This window comes from Oncorhynchus mykiss, chromosome 25, assembly GCF_057628025.1.
Source record: "Oncorhynchus mykiss isolate SJ-2025 chromosome 25, ASM5762802v1, whole genome shotgun sequence".
In the NCBI taxonomy this organism is placed as follows: Eukaryota; Metazoa; Chordata; class Actinopteri; order Salmoniformes; family Salmonidae; genus Oncorhynchus; species Oncorhynchus mykiss.
The window spans coordinates 17186849-17205243 of NC_143046.1; the positions used below are offsets into that span (position 1 = coordinate 17186849).

General features: G+C 44.5%; 1 protein-coding gene across 1 annotated transcript; it reads right to left on the reverse strand.

The window, feature by feature from the left end:
• Positions 1-7219: 7219 nt before the first annotated feature.
• On the reverse strand, positions 7220-17729 carry LOC110504664 (N-acetyllactosaminide beta-1,3-N-acetylglucosaminyltransferase 2-like). Its single transcript, XM_021583433.3, has 2 exons — positions 17568-17729; positions 7220-11565 (listed from the first exon to the last, which is right to left on the reverse strand). The coding sequence occupies exon 2, from the start codon at positions 11559-11561 to the stop codon at positions 10071-10073; it is 1491 nt and encodes a 496-aa protein (XP_021439108.3). The 5' UTR covers positions 11562-11565; positions 17568-17729; the 3' UTR covers positions 7220-10070.
• Between the last annotated feature and the right edge of the window lie 666 nt (positions 17730-18395).

Sequence of the window (18395 nt, forward strand, 5' to 3'; positions counted from 1 at the left end):
CTTTTGCCTTATGGCAAGGTGCTCCATCATGCTGGAAAAGGTATTGTTCATCACCAAACTGTTCCTGGATGGTTGGGAGAAGTTGCTCTCTGAGGATGTGTTGGTACCATTCTTTATTCATGGCTGTGTTCTTAGGCAAAATTGTGAGTGAGCCCAGTCCCTTGGCTGAGAAGCAACCCCACACATGAATGGTTGGCATGACACAGGACTGATGGTAGCGTTCATCTGGTCTTCTCAGGACAAGCTTTTTTCCGGATGCCCCAAACAATCGGAAAGGGGATTCATTGGAGAAAATGACTTTACCCCAGTCCTCAGCAGTCCAATCCCTGTACCTTTTGCAGAATATCAGTCTGTCCCTGATGTTTTTCCTGGAGAAGTGGCTTCTTTGCTGCCCTTCTTGACACCAGGCCATCCTCCAAAAGTCTTTGCCTCACTGTGCGTGCAGATGCACTCACACCTGCCTGCTGCCATTCCTGAGCAAGCTCTACTGGTTGTGCTCCGATCCCGTAGCTGAATCAACTTTAGGAGACGGTCCTGGCACTTGCTGGACTTTCTTGGGCGCCCTGAAGCCTTCTTCACAACAATTGAACCGGTCTCCTTGAAGTTTTTGATGAGCCGATAAATGGTTGATGTAGGTGCAATCTTACTGGCAGCAATATCCTTGCCTGTGAAGCTCTTTTTGTGCAAAGCAATGATGACGGCATGTGTTTCCTTGCAGGTAACCATGGATGACAGAGGAAGAACAATGATTCCATGCACAACCCTCCTTTTGAAGCTTCCAGTCTGTTATTCGAACTCAATCAGCATGACAGCGTGATCTCCAGCCTTGTCCTTGCATGGCAAATAGGAACTTTGCAATTAATTGCAATTCATCTGATCACTCGCCATAACATTCTGGAGTGTATGCAAATTGCCATCACACAAACTGAGGCAGCAGACTTTGTGAAAGTTAATATTTGTGTCATTCTCAAAATGTTTGGCCTCGACTGTAGATTTCTGTGGATATGTATTATGGTTAAAAGCAGGGTTTAGATTGAGGGGGTATGTGAGGATATAGGCCTAACCCTTGTTAAAGCGACAAGCAAAAAGCATACAGTGCCTTGCGAAAATATTCGGCCCCCTTGAACTTTGCGACCTCTTGCCACATTTCAGGCTTCAAATAATTTTTCTTGTCACTGAATACTTTTGCACGCCCAATTTTTCAGTTTTTGATTTGTTAAAAAAGTTTGAAATATCCAATAAATGTCGTTGTTGTTGATTCTTCACAAACAAATACAGTTTTATATCTTTATGTTTGAAGCCTGAAATGTGGCAAAAGGTCGCAAAGTTCAAGGGGGCCGAATACTTTCGCAAGGCACTGTATGCTACCATGCTTAGCCATAGGAAAAACAATGGTTCAGATTATATAAAGTGATCTAGGCTATAATAATGATTAACTCCACGATTATTTCTGCATTGTCTACTAGCCTATGGAAGGTCTTGCTCAGCCTCAACATCACAGGATAATGTGGTTGGTTATTAAATGCTCTGCAATTTAGAGCTATGCCTAGCGCAAAATACCAAAAAGTTAGAATCGCTATGGGTCTATGAATAGACCAAACATCTGAACAGATACAAATTATTTATTATTCAGGAGAATCCCATTGAATCAGGCTATTCATTTCAGTGCAGTTGCGTGCTTACGCATAACCTTAGACTAAATGGAACCGAAAACACCCCAGCCTGTTTTGATCACAGATCAGGATGAAGCCTGAACATTTCAGCTGTTTGTTATTGATTTAGCCCACAGTAGCCTACAGATTTGATCCACATGAAGACCTAAACTCTCACTGTCAACTGCATTTATTTTCAGCAAACTTAACATGTAAGTTTAAATATGTATGAACATAACAAGATTCAATAACTGAAACATAAACTGAACAAGTTCCACAGACATGTGACTAACATAAAGGGAATAATGTGTCCCTGAACAAAGGGTGGGGTCAAAATCAAAATTAACAGTCAGTATCTGGTGGCCACCAGCTACATTAAGTATTGCAGTGCATCTTCTCCTCATGGACTGCAACAGATTTGTCAGTTCTTGCTGTGAGATGTTACCCCATTCTTTCACCAAGGCACCTGCAAGTTCCCGGACATTTGTGGGGGGAATGGCCCTAGCCCTCACCCTGCGATCCAACAGGTCCCAGACGTGCTCAATGGGATTGAGATCCGGGCTCTTCGCTGGCCATCGCAGAACACTGACATTCCTGTCTTGCAGGAAAACACGCACAGAACGAGCAGTATGGCTGGTGGCATTGTCATGCTGGAAGGTCATGTCAGGATGAGCCTGCAGGAAGGGTACCACATGAGGGAGGAGGATGTCTTCCCTGTAACGCACAGCATTGAGATTGCCTGCAATGTCAACAAGCTCAGTCCAATGACGCTGTGACACACCGCCCCAGACCGTGACAGACCCTCCACCGTGACAGACCCTCCACCGCCCCAGACCGTGACAGACCCTCCACCGCCCCAGACCGTGACAGACCCTCCACCGCCCCAGACCGTGACAGACCCTCCACCTCCCCAGACCGTGACAGACCCTCCACCGCTCCAGACCGTGACAGACCCTCCACCGCCCCAGACCGTGACAGACCCTCCACCGCCCCAGACCGTGACAGACCCTCCACCGCCCCAGACCGTGACAGACCCTCCACCGCTCCAGACCGTGACAGACCCTCCACCGCTCCAGACCGTGACAGACCCTCCACCGCCCCAGACCGTGACAGACCCTCCACCGCCCCAGACCGTGACAGACCCTCCACCGCCCCAGACCGTGACAGACCCTCCACCGCTCCAGACCGTGACAGACCCTCCACCGCCCCAGACCGTGACAGACCCTCCACCGCCCCAGACCGTGACAGACCCTCCACCGCCCCAGACCGTGACAGACCCTCCACCGCTCCAGACCGTGACAGACCCTCCACCGCCCCAGACCGTGACAGACCCTCCACCGCCCCAGACCGTGACAGACCCTCCACCGCCCCAGACCGTGACAGACCCTCCACCGCTCCAGACCGCTCCAGACCCTCCACCGGTCCAGACCGCTCCAGACCCTCCACCGCTCCAGAGTACCGGCCTTATTGTAACTCTCATTCCTCCGACGATAAACGCGAGTCCGACCATCACTCCTGGTGAGACAAAACGGAGCACTTTTTGCCAGTCCTGTCTGGTCTAGCGACGGTGGGTTTGTGCCCATAGGTGACGTTGTGCCGGTGATGTCTGGTGAGGACCTGCCTTACAACAGGCCTACAAGCCCTCAGTCCAGCCTCTCTCAGCCTATTGCGGACAGTCCCCCCCCCCCCACACATTAATGTTATTTATTTTTACAAATTATTTAACCTTTATTTAACTAGGCAAGTTTATTTAACTAGGCAAGAACAAATTGTTATTTACATCGACGGCCTACCAAAAGGCAAAAGGCCTCCTGTGGGGGCTGGGATTAAAATACAAATAAATTAAATACAATTTTTACTTACCTTACAGATCACAAAGTCAGCTAATTTCCACTCCATTCGTATGCAAATACCTTTGATTCATACACTGCATTGTCTGTCTGGCATGTTTTCATTTTAAACAGGCCTTCCTTTATCTACACTGAAATAGTATTATTTCAGTAGTCCTCTATTATGATTTATTTTTATCATAGCTCATTAGTAGACCCTTGTGGTTAAATATATCTATTTAATGTCTTATGATACAACAATTAATAATGTTGAACTAACAAACACCGTCAAGGGATGCGTTACAATTCACAATAATGAACAATTTATGAAACAGCTGTGAAAACCAATCTGGCAATATTTTGGATTTAAATACATAAACGTCTCCAAGGAAACTATCTGGGGAAGAAACTCCAGAATCACTTCAGAATCACTTCAGAATCACTTCTGAATCACTTCAGAATCACTTCAGAATCACTTCTGCCGCTTGTAAAAAACAAACAAATTAATGTCTGTGTCGCCACTGCCCGTCTCTCACTCTATGAACAGTCACTGCTTTCCGGATTCCTTGGGATATCCTTACTCTGAACCTTAAACTAAGACTAAACTTAACCATTTTACATGTATACTTGATAGAGGTAGGGACATCCTAAGGATCCAAAATAGATCTAAAATGTCAGTCAAAAAAATGAACACCATACCTGTTAACAAAGGTGTCAGCTAGAGATGACGTCCTTCCCCAAAATGTTGCCACAAAGTTGAAGCACAGAATCATCTAGAATGTCATTGTATGCTGTAGTGTTAAGATTGCCCTTCACTGGAACTAAGGGGCCTAGCCCAAACCATGAAAAACACCCCCAGACCATTATTCCTCCTCCACCAAACTTTACAGTTTGCACTATTCATTCAGGCAGGTAGCGTTCTCCTGGCATCCACCAAACCCAGATTCGTCCGTTGGACTGCCAGATGGTGAAATGTGATTCATCACTCTAGAGAACATGTTTCCACTGCTCCAGAGTCCAATGACGGCAAACTTTACACCACTCCAGCCGTGGACGGCAAGCTTTACACCACTCCAGCCGTGGACGGCGAGCTCTACACCACACCAGCCGTGGACGGCGAACTTTACACCCCACCAGCCGTGGACGGCGAACTTTACACCACTCCAGCCGTGGACGGCGAACTTTACACCACTCCAGCCGTGGACGGCGAGCTTTACACCACTCCAGCCGTGGACGGCGAACTTTACACCACTTCAACCGTGGACGGCGAACTTTACACCTCACCAGCCGTGGACGGCGAACTTTACACCACTTCAACCGTGGACGGCGAACTTTACACCACTCCAGCCGTGGACGGCGAGCTTTACACCACTCCAGCCGTGGACGGCGAACTTTACACCACTTCAACCGTGGACGGCGAACTTTACACCTCACCAGCCGTGGACGGCGAACTTTACACCACACCAGCCGTGGACGGCGAACTTTACACCACTCCAGCCGTGGACGGCGAGCTTTACACCACACCAGCCGTGGACGGCGAACTTTACACCACTCCAGCCGTGGACGGCGAACTTTACACCACTCCAGCCGTGGACGGCGAGCTTTACACCACACCAGCCGTGGACGGCGAACTTTACACCACACCAGCCGTGGACGGCGAGCTTTACACCACACCAGCCGTGGACGGCGAACTTTACACCACACCAGCCGTGGACGGCGAACTTTACACCACTCCAGCCGTGGACGGCGAACTTTACACCACACCAGCCGTGGACGGCGAACTTTACACCACACCAGCCGTGGACGGCGAACTTTACACCACTCCAGCCGTGGACGGCGAACTTTACACCACACCAGCCGTGGACGGCGAGCTTTACACCACACCAGCCGTGGACGGCGAACTTTACACCACTCCAGCCGTGGACGGCGAGCTTTACACCACACCAGCCGTGGACGGCGAACTTTACACCACTCCAGCCGTGGACGGCGAACTTTACACCACACCAGCCGTGGACGGCGAGCTTTACACCACTCCAGCCGTGGACGGCAAACTTTACACCACACCAGCCGTGGACGGCGAACTTTACACCACTCCAGCCGTGGACGGCGAACTTTACACCACTTCAACCGACGCTTTGCATTACGCATGATGATCTTAGGCTTGTGTGCGGCTGCTTGGCCATTTTTACGCACTTCAGCACTCGGAAGGCCCGTTCTGTGAGCTTGTGTGCCCTACCTCTTCGCGGTTGAGCTGTCGTTGCTCCTAGACATTTTCACTTCACAATAACAGCACTTACAGTTGACCAGGGCAGCTCTAGCAGGACAGAAATTTGACCACCTGACTTGTTGGAAAGGTGGCATTCTATGACGGTGCCACGTTGCGAGTCACTGAGCTCTTCAGTAAGGCCCTTCTACTGCCAATGTTTGTCTATGGAGATTGTATGGCTGTGTGCTCTAGTTTATACACCTATCAGCAACGGGTGTGGCTGAAATAGCCGAATCCACTAATTTGAAGGGGTGTCTACATACTTTAGTACATATAGTGTAGCTTCACCTATAGAAGTAACATACCAGTAAACCCCATTTTGCCAGCACCTGCATTACCATGGTAACTGCAAGGCCAACACACTTGATAAGCTATTGTTTGTCCTGCTGTTGTTCAAATATAAAAACAATTGTTTCAAATAATCCTAACCCCCCCCCCCCCAAGGGATGTAATTTGACTTCTGACACACACACACACACACACACACACACACTAAGGAAGGCACAAGCTGAAAGCAGTGTGTGCATGTTGCCTGGAAAGGGGGACTCAGAGGATGACGAGAGCGATGTCTTCGTCAACACCAACCGCTGTAATGTCCACTACAGTGAAAGTGGGGAAGACACTGAGGATGAGAAGAAGGAAGAAGAGGACAGAGTGTAGAGCAGCTTGTATTGTTGAGATGTTTATGACAATCCCCTGGACAGATGTTCACACCAATGTCCCCCTCAGAATACACTGGTGCTGAAGAATATATTGTGGATTGTACTCTCCCACCCCATGAATCCAATCAAACATCCTGCTGTTTTAACATGTATTTGGGGGTTGGACTTAGCATCCCATGGACATAATGTAGGTTAGGTATATCATACAGTACTTATACCACCTGTCCTAGAGAGGAACATGAGCAGGCTTTGCTAAGCTATGTTGAAAAAGAGGTGAATGGTGGAAATATTGAACTGGTCCATGACACCCTGACTGAGGTTGTGTCATAATATATGTACATAATGATTGTGTCATCAGAAAAATACTTACAATATAATTAACCCAATGAGTCCCATTGCAACGCTGGACTTCTAACCCATTTTAAACATGGTGTTTGTGAGCTACATTCTGGGTTGTATCGTTGGATTTGTCTATTTCTTTTGTATCCATAGATACCAACTGTGTAAATTATGGGGGCTGACCTAGAGTGGTGTTTGTCAGACAAGAGTGGATCCCGAATGGCTTGAGGTACAAACTCAACAAAAGCTGAGAATCTCACTCTGATGTCCACAAGCCATACAAGTCGGTAGAAGGTACGTCGATCAGAGGAAATCCCAGGACATAGTGTCTATAATACTGTAATAAACTCACATACTTGCGGTCACAACTCCAAACTCCACATAGTTATCACTGACTAGTTGGATATTCATTTCTCACTGAGCAAACCATTTCTATACTTATAGCATTCATAAACATTCATTTTTATAAGGTTTTTGCTTTGACAGACATTTTTTATTGACATTTGCAAATAAAACTCATGTTTGTCAAATTGTTTTGTGTTATTTTTGTAACCCTGGTTATCCTGAAAAGAAAATGGTAAAACATATCACTATGAGGTTAAATATAAGGTCTGGACATGCAGATAAATTAAAAGCAGATTTTTTTTGGGGGGGGGTCTCAGGACTGATAGGTTTAAGAGTTTTGTCCAGATGTCTGATTCAAAATTAAATAATCAAATATTAAAATGGTTATTGTTCAGAGAAACATTGAAAGTGCACAACATTTGTCAGAGAGGTTCATTTACACACTTATTTACCTACTCATCTGTTGGTTTGGGATAACCAAACCTCAGATCTAACTCAGCCATTATGCAGTGGCAGTGGTCAAATCAATGAAATGTAATTCATCTTAACATGTTTGTTGCACCTCATGATTCTGACTTTGCTCATAACTAGCCCCCGAGCCCAAAAACTGAGCATGACAATTCCTGCCCACAGCATGGGACCCAAACCTGTTCAACAGGAGGCAGTTGAGCAATGTATGCAGTATATGGCCTTCACAGTTGACTGTGTACCAAGTAGGTCATTCTGTTTAATACTTCATCAAATACTTACATGCCGTCACAAACAAACAGTTCTTCAACATCAGTAAAAACAAACGACATCCAGTATTTCTGTCAAACGTAGGTTCACGTTTATCACACTGTGGGGCCTTATTACAGGGCAGTTCTCAGCTGAGAGGATACCTTTCTCCATCACCATCTATAATTTGAGTCAGTTTTAAAACAACCAGTCTAGTATTTCCTCAGGTTCCTCACATCGTTGTGTTTACAGTAATAATAGGTTTACAGTAATAATGGGTTTACAGTAATAATGGGTTTACATGAATAAATCGGTACTGTTCCCCATTCTCATGCTCCTCTCCATTGTCAAGTGGCAGCACACCTTCTCTATAGACAATCACCATCACGTCAGCTTTACATAATAGGATAGCCAGTCAGTGAATAGCTCTCTTCCCCATAGTCAAGTGGCAGCAGAGCCGTGGGGTGCTAAGAGTGCTGCAGCACCTCCTGATAAATCATAATAAAAAAAATATTACTATAAACATTTCCTCAGAATTTCCAACATGCTTTCAATGACGATGACAGCTCTACGGTGTATTCGGAAACTATTCAGACCCCTTGAATTTTTCCACATTTTGTTACGTTACAGCCTTATTCTAAAATGGATTAAATAGTATTTTCCCCCTCATCAATCTACACACAATAACCCCATAATGACAAAGCAAAAACAAAAATGATATCACATGTACAGGTTTCTCCCATTCTTCTCTGCAGATCCTCTCAACCTCTGTCAGGTTGGATGGGGAGCGTTGCTGCACAGCTATTTTCAGGTCTCTCCAGAGATGTTCGATCGGGTTCAAGTCCGGGCTCTGGCTGGGCTACTCAAGGACATTCAGAGACTTGTCCCGATGCCACTCCAGCACTATCTTGGCTGTGTGCCAAGGTCATTGTCCTGTTGGAAGGTGAACCTTCACCCCTGTCTGAGGTCCTGAGCGCTCTGGAGCAGGTTTTCATCAAGGATCTCCCTGTACTTTACTCTGTTAATCTTACCCTCGATCCTGAATAGTCTCCCAGTCCCTGCCACTGAAAAACAGCACTATGCTTCACCGTAGGGATGGTGCCAGGTTTCCTCCAGATGTGACGCTTGGCAATCAGGCCAGAGTTCAATCTTGGTTTCGTCAGACCAGAGAATCTTTTTTCTCATGGTCTGAGTCCTTTTGGCAAACTCCAAGCGGGCTGTTATGTGCCTTTTACTGAGGAGTGGCTTCCGTCTGGCCACTCTACCATAAAGGCCTGATTGATGGAGTGCTGCAGAGATGGTTGTCCTTCTGGAAGGTTCTCCCTCAAAAAATCTAATCTTTTAAAAAATATATATATATTTCACCAGGTAGGCCAGTTGAGAAGTTCTCATTTACAACTGCGACCTGGCCAAGATATGCTTGTGTTCCTAGCTCCAACAGTGCAGTAGTATCTAACAATTCACAACAATACACACAATCTAAAAGTAAAAGAATGGAATTAAGAAATATATATATATTCGGACGAGCAATGTCTGAATGGCATTGACTAAAATACAGCAGAATACAGTATATACATATGAAATGAGTAAAGAGGTATGTAAACATTATTAAAGTGACTAGTGTTCCATTATTAAAGGGACCAGTGATTCCATGTCTATGTATATAAGGTGCATGGTTGAGTAACCGGGTGGTAGCCGGTTACTCAGAAGCTGTTTTTCAGTCTCTCGGTCCCAGCCAGGGAACCTCACATCTCCACAGACGAACTCTGTCAGAGTGACCATGAGGTTCTTGGTCACCTCCCTGACTTAGACCCTTCTTCCGCCGGGCCAGCTCTAGGGAGAGTCTTGGTGGTTCCAAACTTCTTCCATTTAAAGAATGATGGAGGCCACTGTGTTCTTGGGGACCTTCAATGCTGCAGACATTTTTTGGTACCCTTCCCCAGATCTGTGCATCGACACAATCCTGTATTGGAGCTCTACGGACAATTCATTCGACCTCATGGCTTGGTTTTTGCTCTGACATGCACTGTCAACTGTGGGACCTTATATAGACAGGTGTGTGCCTTTCCAAATCATGTCCAATCAATTTAATTTACCACAGGTGGACTCCAATCAAGCTGTAGAAAAATCTCAAGGATGATCATTGGAAACAGAATGCACCTGAGCTCGTATAGCTAACATTTGTGAATTTGGTTGGGTCACTCACAAAGTTGCATATTGCAGCTTTAAGTCAGTTTCATACCAGTCAGTGATTACTTCTCTATAGAGCTGAATTTTCAGAACTACCCCATGGATCCGTCAGAAGTTCCTGTCCCTTGTTGTCTTTCACACTAAATGAATCTATCAGAAATGTATTCTTGTTCTCCTTCTCAGTTCTCAGGATGGTGCTGTTGCACTCTGTCTGGTTCCTCATTATCTCTGACCACAGCTTCATCACCTGAGCAGGGCTGCGTTTGTGTACCAGTAAGATAGTGTGGTACGCACACCGCTCTTCCCCCTCTTTCTTGGGGAAGTCGAAGGTGAGGAAGGCGGGGTGGTGGATGGGGTGGACCCCGAGCCTGTGGAGGCACATGCCCACGTAGACATCATCAATGGGGTACAGGTGAACTCTCCGGGAAATACGGTTGAGCCTCAGGGCCAGCTCCCCTGAGTACACCACCCCTCCCCCACCCCCGTACGGAGGGTACAGACCATTATAGAAACTAGCAGGAATAAAGTACTTGGTAGTGTTGACTCTGTTGGGGCTGGCTGCTCCTATCACATCCCCTACCATGAATCCCTTCATAAACTCTGACCCAGGCGCACCTGACAGGATCGTCTGCTCCCGGAGGTAGTCTAAGAGAGCAGGGGTCCGCAACAGGACGTCGTCGTCCCCTTTAAAGACGAAGCGTGCCATGGAGCAGCGGGTGGAGAGCCAGTCCCACAGCAGCACGTCCTTCAGGGTGAGGTTAAAGAAGGAGTCGTGGAAGTCCCACTGGAGGATGTCCCTGTACCGGCGGCTCTCCAGCTGCAGCAGCTCGTTGACGTCAACTCGGGACTCTGCGTGGTTCTTCCCCAGGAGGAAGACCCTCCGCACCACACCGCCGTTCCCTGTCGCCCCTGCCACCCATCCCGCCCGGCCCCATGTCTGCCGGATGGCTTGACGGTTCTCAAAGTTCAGAGCCTTGGTCTTAATGGCCAGCACTAGGAAAGGCCCCTGTCCCTTCCTTGGCCCACGCCCACACAGTTTAGCAGGCTCAATGAGGACAGGGTAGTCCCTGAAGTGCATGGAGCGCACAAACATCTGCATCTGCAGGGGCAGCTCCGGGAAATCCGCCATTTGAGACGTCAAGTTCCCAATCTCAGAGAACCCTGCACTCAAGGTGGGGAAGGAAAACCGCAAATAGTTTTTATTATTGTTATTATTGGTATCAAGATGGTAATTGTACTCTCTGCTGGGCATCAGGATGGGGTTGTAGTGGCGGTCAATGTGTAACTGGAGCAGGTTCCAGAGAGCTCCTCCGTGGGGCTTGGGGTCCCAGAAGGAGCTGGTGGGATGGGGGGCCACGGTGCCATTACTAGTTAACCCCAGTGCAATGAAGCGCTCTGGTGGAGTTTGTGGGATAGGGGCAGCAACGCCTGGGCCTGTGGTGGTGGTAGTACCATAGCACACAGCCAGGGTGACGTACACACAGAGAGATCCCACCAGGACACCTGGAGTACAGCACAGGCATAGGAGAACACGCCGCCACCGCCAATGGTAGCACGCCATTTAACTACAGAAAGAGAAGGAGCAAGGGAGAGAGAGCAGGCAGTGGAGAGGTGGCGGGATACATTTGGAGAAGAGTAGGGAAGAAATGGGGAAGAGATGTAAGGAGAGAGAGGGAGGAATGATAAGGGGAGTGAGAGAGGAGGGGAGGAGAGAGGTGGGAGATTTTATTATTGCAATCTTTTGTCACTTAAATCAATACAGCTACATGACTAACTAAGAATAATGACTAGGGCCCTGTGTTTTGGACAATCATGTGACATGCCTGGATTTTTACCTTTATTTAAAGCTTTTTCATCAACAGTCCTCATTTGTTTTTATGTCAGATGGTCCAGCACCGTCCTCAGACAATTGCTTTAATGTAAAATATTTAATTTCAAATACCGGATAAGAATACATCTTATTTTAAGTAATTTATTAGTGCTTGACTTGGGCACGTCGCCGAACAGGTGTTGTGCCGAAAATCTCCCCCCTGAGGAAAATCTCTCCCTTGCCAGAATCCCCCCCCCCCTCTAATTTCCTTAATTTTGTGACTAGAGTCAAATACTTTCTGTGACACACATCAGAGTCAAATACTTTCTATAGAACAAACTTCACGATAGGCAACCAAAATTAATAATTAATGTACAGATAAAGTTGGAAGTTTACATACACTTAGGTTGGAGTCAATAAAACTTGTTTTTCAACCACTCCACAAATTTCTTGTTAACAAACTATAGTTTTGGCAAGTCGGTTAGGACATCTACTTTGTGCATGACACAAGTAATTTTTCCAAAAATTGTTTACAGACAGATTATTTCCCTTATAATTCACTGTATCACAATTCCAGTGGGTCAGAAGTTTACATACACTAAGTTGACTGTGCCTTTATACAGTTTGGAAAATGTCAGAAAATTATGTCATGGCTTTAGAAGCTTCTGATAGTCTAATTGACATAATTTGAGTCAATTGGAGGTGTACTTGTTCAATGCTGAATTGTTTCAATGAGCACTTTGTATCATCTGGTAGGCTGTTTGATTCAGTGTCCTCTGTCTCTGTACAACCCCGTGTGGGTGAACCAGTGAGAGCTGGTCAAACTTTTAGCTTTTTGCCATTCTCAGTGCAGGTGGTACATAAAGCCCTGAAATCCTTAGATCAGAGAAAGCCTGCAGGTCCTGATCTTTTGGATCCCTGCTTTTTAAATCTGGCAGCTGATTTCGTAGCTGAACCATTTACATCTCTATTCAATCTAACCCTGGAATGTAATGACATTCCAAAGATCTGGAAATCAGCATTTGTCCTACCACTTTTAAAAGGGGGAGATCCAACTCTTTTAAATAATTATAGGCCAATCTCAAAGCTGTCACCCCTGGTGAAAATACTTGAAACCCTTGTAAGTGAACAGCTAAAAGAGTTTTTATTTACTAACTCTATTTTATCAATGTACCAATCGGGCTTCAGGAAGAAGCATAGCACATTTACAGCAGCCATGAAGGTTTTAAATGATATCACTGAAACCATTGACAAAAAACAGCACTGTCTCACTTTTTATTGATCTCTCTAAGGCTTTTGATACAGTTGATCATGCTATACCAAGGCAGAGATTGTTGAGTGTAGGTCTTTCGGAGCATGCAGTTGCATGGTTTTCTAACTATCTGTCTGATAGAACTCAGTGCACTCAATTTGATGGGCTTATGTCTGTTAAATTGTCTGTCTGGACATTGAATGGTGTGCCCCAAGGCTCTGTACTTGGTCCTCTATTATTCACTATTTATATAAATGATTTAGACAAAAATGTCCAAAATGCACAACTTCATTTTTATGCTGATGATTCTGTTATTTACTGTTGTGCCTCATCTCTTACAAAAGCTTTCCAGAACTTACAAACTGCTTTTTATAGTGTTCAACATACCTTGTGTCAATTGAAGCTTATTCTCAATACTGACAAAACTAAACTAATGGTGTTTTCTAATGCAAGAAATAGACATCTGAACCTTTCACCTATTACTACCTGTCAGGGCAAGGAGATTGAGGTTGTAACCTCATATAAATGTCTTGGAATTTTAATTTAGCATATTCAACAACTTACAAAAAAATTGAAGCTGAAATTGGGATTTTATTTTAGGAATAAGGCCTGTTTTTCTTTTGAAGCCAGAAGGAGGCTAGTATCAGCTACATTTATGCCTTTACTAGACTATGGGGATATTTTATATATGAATGCTTCCTTCCGCTCAGTGTTTGAGATCAATGGACACTCTTTACCATGGCACTTTGAGATGTATTTTAAACTGCAAAACCCTTACGCACCACTGTACTTTGTATACCAGGATTGGCTGGCCTTCTCTAGTCACTCGTAGGCTCAGTCACTGGTATGCTTTTATCTACAAAGCCATTTTGGGTTTACTACCTTTTTATTTGTGCATTTTTATTGTTCAGAAATGTGGTGGGTACTCTCTTCGTTCGCTGGACTTTATCCTGCTAACTGTTCCAAATGTCCGAACTGAATTTGGTAAAAGGGCTTTTATGTACTCTGCGCCATCATCTTGGAACACCTTACAAAATACTTTTAAATTGGAAGAACTTGTCCCGATTGGTGTTTTTAAATCACTGATGAAGGATTTTGAGGCTGAATGCCTGATCTGTCAATGTTTTTAATTAGCTGTTTTATACTCTTGTGAATTCAATGGTTTTTACTAGATTACTTGTAGTTTTTCATGTTGTCTGTCTGTAATTTTTTTGTAATGGTGCTGCCTTTCTTGGCCAGGGCGCTCTTAAAAAAGAGATTTTAATCTCAATGAGCCCTTTCTGGTTAAATAAAGGTTAAATTAAATTAAATTAAAACTTGTGCATGTCTTTCAAGGCCTACCTTCAAACTCAGTGCCTCTTTGCTTGACATCATGGGAAAATCAAAAGAAATCAGCCAAGACCTCAGAAAAAAATATGGAGACCTTCACAGGTCTGGTTCATTCTTGGGAGCACTTTCCAAATGCCTGAAGGTACCACATTGATCTGTACAAACAATAGTATGCAAGTATAAACACCATGGGACCACGCAGCCGTCATACTGCTCAGGAAGGAGACGCGTTCTGTCTCCTAGACTTTGGTGCGAAAAGTGCAAATCAATCCCAGAACAACAGCAAAGGACCCTGTGAAGATTCTGAAGGAAACAGGTACAAAAGTAAAATTAGTCCTATAATCGGCAGAACCTGAAAGGCCGCTCAGCAAGGAAGAAGCCACTGCTCCAAACATCCATAAAAAAGACAGACTACGGTTTGCAACTGCAAATCATACTTTTTGGAGAAATGTCCTTTGGTCTGATGAAACAAAAATATAACTGTTTGGCCATAATGACCATCATTATGTTGGAGGAAAAAGGGGGAAGCTTGCAAGCCGAAGAACACCATCCCAACCGTGAAGCACGGGGGTGGCAGAATCATGTTGTGGGGGTGCTTTGCTGCAGGAGGGACTGATGCACTTCACAAAATAGATGGCATCATGCGGCTGGAAAATGATGTGGATATATTGAAGCAACATCTCAAGACGTCAGTCAGGTAGTTAACGCTTTGTCGCAAATGGGTCTTCCAAATGGACAATGACCCCAAGCATACTTCCAAAGTTGTGTCAAAATGGCTTAAGGACAACAAAGTCAAGGTATTGGAGTGGCCACCACAAAGCCCTGACCTCAATCCTATTGAACATTTGTGGGCATAACTGAAAAGCGTGTGCGAGCAAGGAGGCCTACAAACCTGACTCAGTTACACCAGCTCTGTCAGGAGGAATGGGCCAAAATTAACCTAGCGTATTGTGGGAAGCTTGTGGAAGGCTACCCGAAACATTTGACCCGAGATAAACAATTTAAAATCAATGCTACCAAATACTAATTGAGCGTATGTAAACTTCTGACCCACTGTGATGAAAGACATAAAAGCTTAAATAAATAATTCTCTCAACTATTATTCTGACATTTCACATTCTTAAAATAGTGGTGATCCTAACTGACCTAAAACAGGGACTTTTTACTAGGATTAAATGTCAGGCATTGTGAAAAACTGAGTTTAAATGTATTTGGCTAAGGTGTATGTAAACTTCCCACTTCAACTGAATGTGTGTTATATTAAACATAGAGGAGGGAGTAAAATGTTGGCAAGCAATAAACATTTCAGAACAACTGTGGTTGAATTATTATCCTTACACTTTAAAAATTACTCTCCGAATAAGACATGGGAGAGATGACGAATTATGGCAAAGATATTTATTTATAGACTAATACAAAATCAGTAGCGGAGCTTGCGGTGCTGGTGTTGTGCCAAAAAGCTCCCCCCTGCCAGAAAAGCAAAGAGATTTATTTATCGACTAATACACCTGAAACAAATAGCCAAACCGAAAACTGCAGACATTACTAGTGCCTCCCACGCGATCAAACCGACATAAAAAAAAATAATGAAATGCAGGCCAGAAATCCCAACAAGCAAGCAAGTCGCAGCAATGAAGAATTGAGTGCGTGCGAGTTCACGCGAGACGGGGGGGATTCTGGCAAGGGGGAGCTTTTCTGCACAACACCGGAACCGGGGGCTGAGGGGGGGTCACCAAGAGCGCCATACAAGCTAGAACCGCCACATACACTTGAAACAAATAGCCAAACCGAAAACTGCAGATAAATTGCTTTCTGCTACTAAGATCAGTGAAATATAGGCTAAACTGACAACGGAGTGAAGAGCAGAAATATCAACTAGCAAGCAAGTCACAGCAATGAAGGACGTGAAGGGGCGGATAATTCTGACGGGGGAGACTTTCGGCACAACACCGGCTCTAATCATTTTTGGGGAAATTGCGTACTGACTCCTCTATAAAACAAAGTAGTTTATCGCCGGCCCAAATTCACAAAGTTGATCAAAGCTGAATGAAGGTGGGATCTGCATTGATCTGAAATGGAGAGTGGGCATTCATTTCCTGATTCCGTTTTGTTCAAGTTTATTTGCCGCTAGTCTGTAACATTGCATATCAAGGGTGGCAACCATCCTCCAGGATAGCTACTGGGTGTGCAGGCTTTTGTTCAAGCCCTAGTCTAACCACATTATAGCCTAAACATCAGCTGCTCAACATGACCTTGATAAGCAGACTTGGGTGTTTCAGGGCTGGATCAAAAGCTAAGCACAAACAGGATCTCTCCAGGTGGAAGGTTGACCACATCTTGATAACGTGTGACTAACAGTACAGTTCTACTTTCTGGGGGTTTAAGTTCCTTGATAAAGGGCACAATGGCAGGAGATGGTAGGCCTACATGGGATCAGACACAGCTGCCTTTCAGTGTCAATAATGGTTACTTTTTCATGTAGGCTATAATAATAGTCATGAAAAGTTGGTTAAGTCATGGAAAATGTGTATGTACCCATCAGAGGTTTCTATAGCATAATGTAATTTGTGAATTTTGGTGAACAGTCTAATGGATTGACTTGGAAAAAGACAGACCCTGCACTTATTTAATCCCAAGTCAAGCACTGCCATTTATGAGTATGTAACAAACATGGCACAACAAGTGTGATGTGTATTGGGATATACAGTGGAAAATAAAGTAGGGCTATAGATTCCTTATCAATAATGAAATATCTAAAAATTATATGATATTCAAAATTCATTGATCGTCTATTAGGCATATCTGACCACATCCTACCTTGATTTTCCCCTTTGAAACAAATGTTTTTCCATATGACTATTATAGGCTAATATAAGCGTTGACTTGGATTTGTATCCATCGTGTGTGCCAATTGATATAAAAATTAGCTTGCCAAAACGTAAATTATATAATCACATAATAGCCTATAAATCAAAGGTATGATCTTTTCTTTGGTCTTCTCAGACGATCCGGAGACCAAATGATCCCCTGAAGTGTTCTCCACCAATACAAACTACTGTGAAACAGCATAGCGGCAGAGCAAGAATTTACCTACAGTTTACAGCAAAACCAGTTGCAGGTATATACATGAAGGACACTCCCCTCTATTGTCAGAAACGAGAACAGAGATACCTTACCTGATCGATCACTCAGTTTCAATCAATCAGCACCATACATGTTACTGTTGTTTATTTACTTTTCAGTCCCACTCCATTTTTGCACATTTCCCGTTGAAAAATGATCATTCAAGTATACATACAGTAAGCAACACCGTGTATTTCACAATTGCGAAAGTCAAGGGTTTGGCTTTATTGAGTCAAGGTTTGGCTTTATTGAGTCATAATACCCATAAAACCTAGCAATGAGAAACACACTTAACAGGCTCAAAACAAGGTAGCCATGACTAAATGCAGCTAAACAAACGCCCTTCTTCATGAAAACTTTTTTAAATTGAAAACCAGCCCAGCCAACATTTCCATGTGGGGCACATAAGTGTTAATAAAGGGCTGTTACATGGGCCACATTAGGTAAACCCAAAAGGGACCTACAAAGTTTTGTCCTCAGTATCCAAGCTGACCCCAAGTGTGGTTGCCATGTTGGGATTATTAAGGGACCCTAGTGGGCAACTGTGTGATAACCCACATGGGATCCAGGTTTTATCCCAGGTGAGTTAAAGAATGGTTACCACTTGGACCCCATCTAGGATAACCAGAAGGTTCTCATAAAGTTGTCCTCAGTATCCATGTTGGCCCCACATGTGGTTGCCATGTTGGGATTTATGTGGGTTCATACATTTTGAAGTCCAAGATGGCAACATTTCAACCACACCCATGTCGACAATGAAGATGAGCAATGCTGCAGCAGCATCAGTTTCTACTTCTATTAGTTCATCCTTTTCCAGATATGAAAGTAGACATCCCTCAGTTACACAAGATGGTTGTTACATGCTGTGCTTTGGTCAATCT

Bases quoted from the DNA above. Each gene is read 5' to 3' on its own strand.
- LOC110504664 (XM_021583433.3), bottom strand. From the start codon at position 11,561: ATGGCGTGCTACCATTGGCGGTGGCGGCGTGTTCTCCTATGCCTGTGC.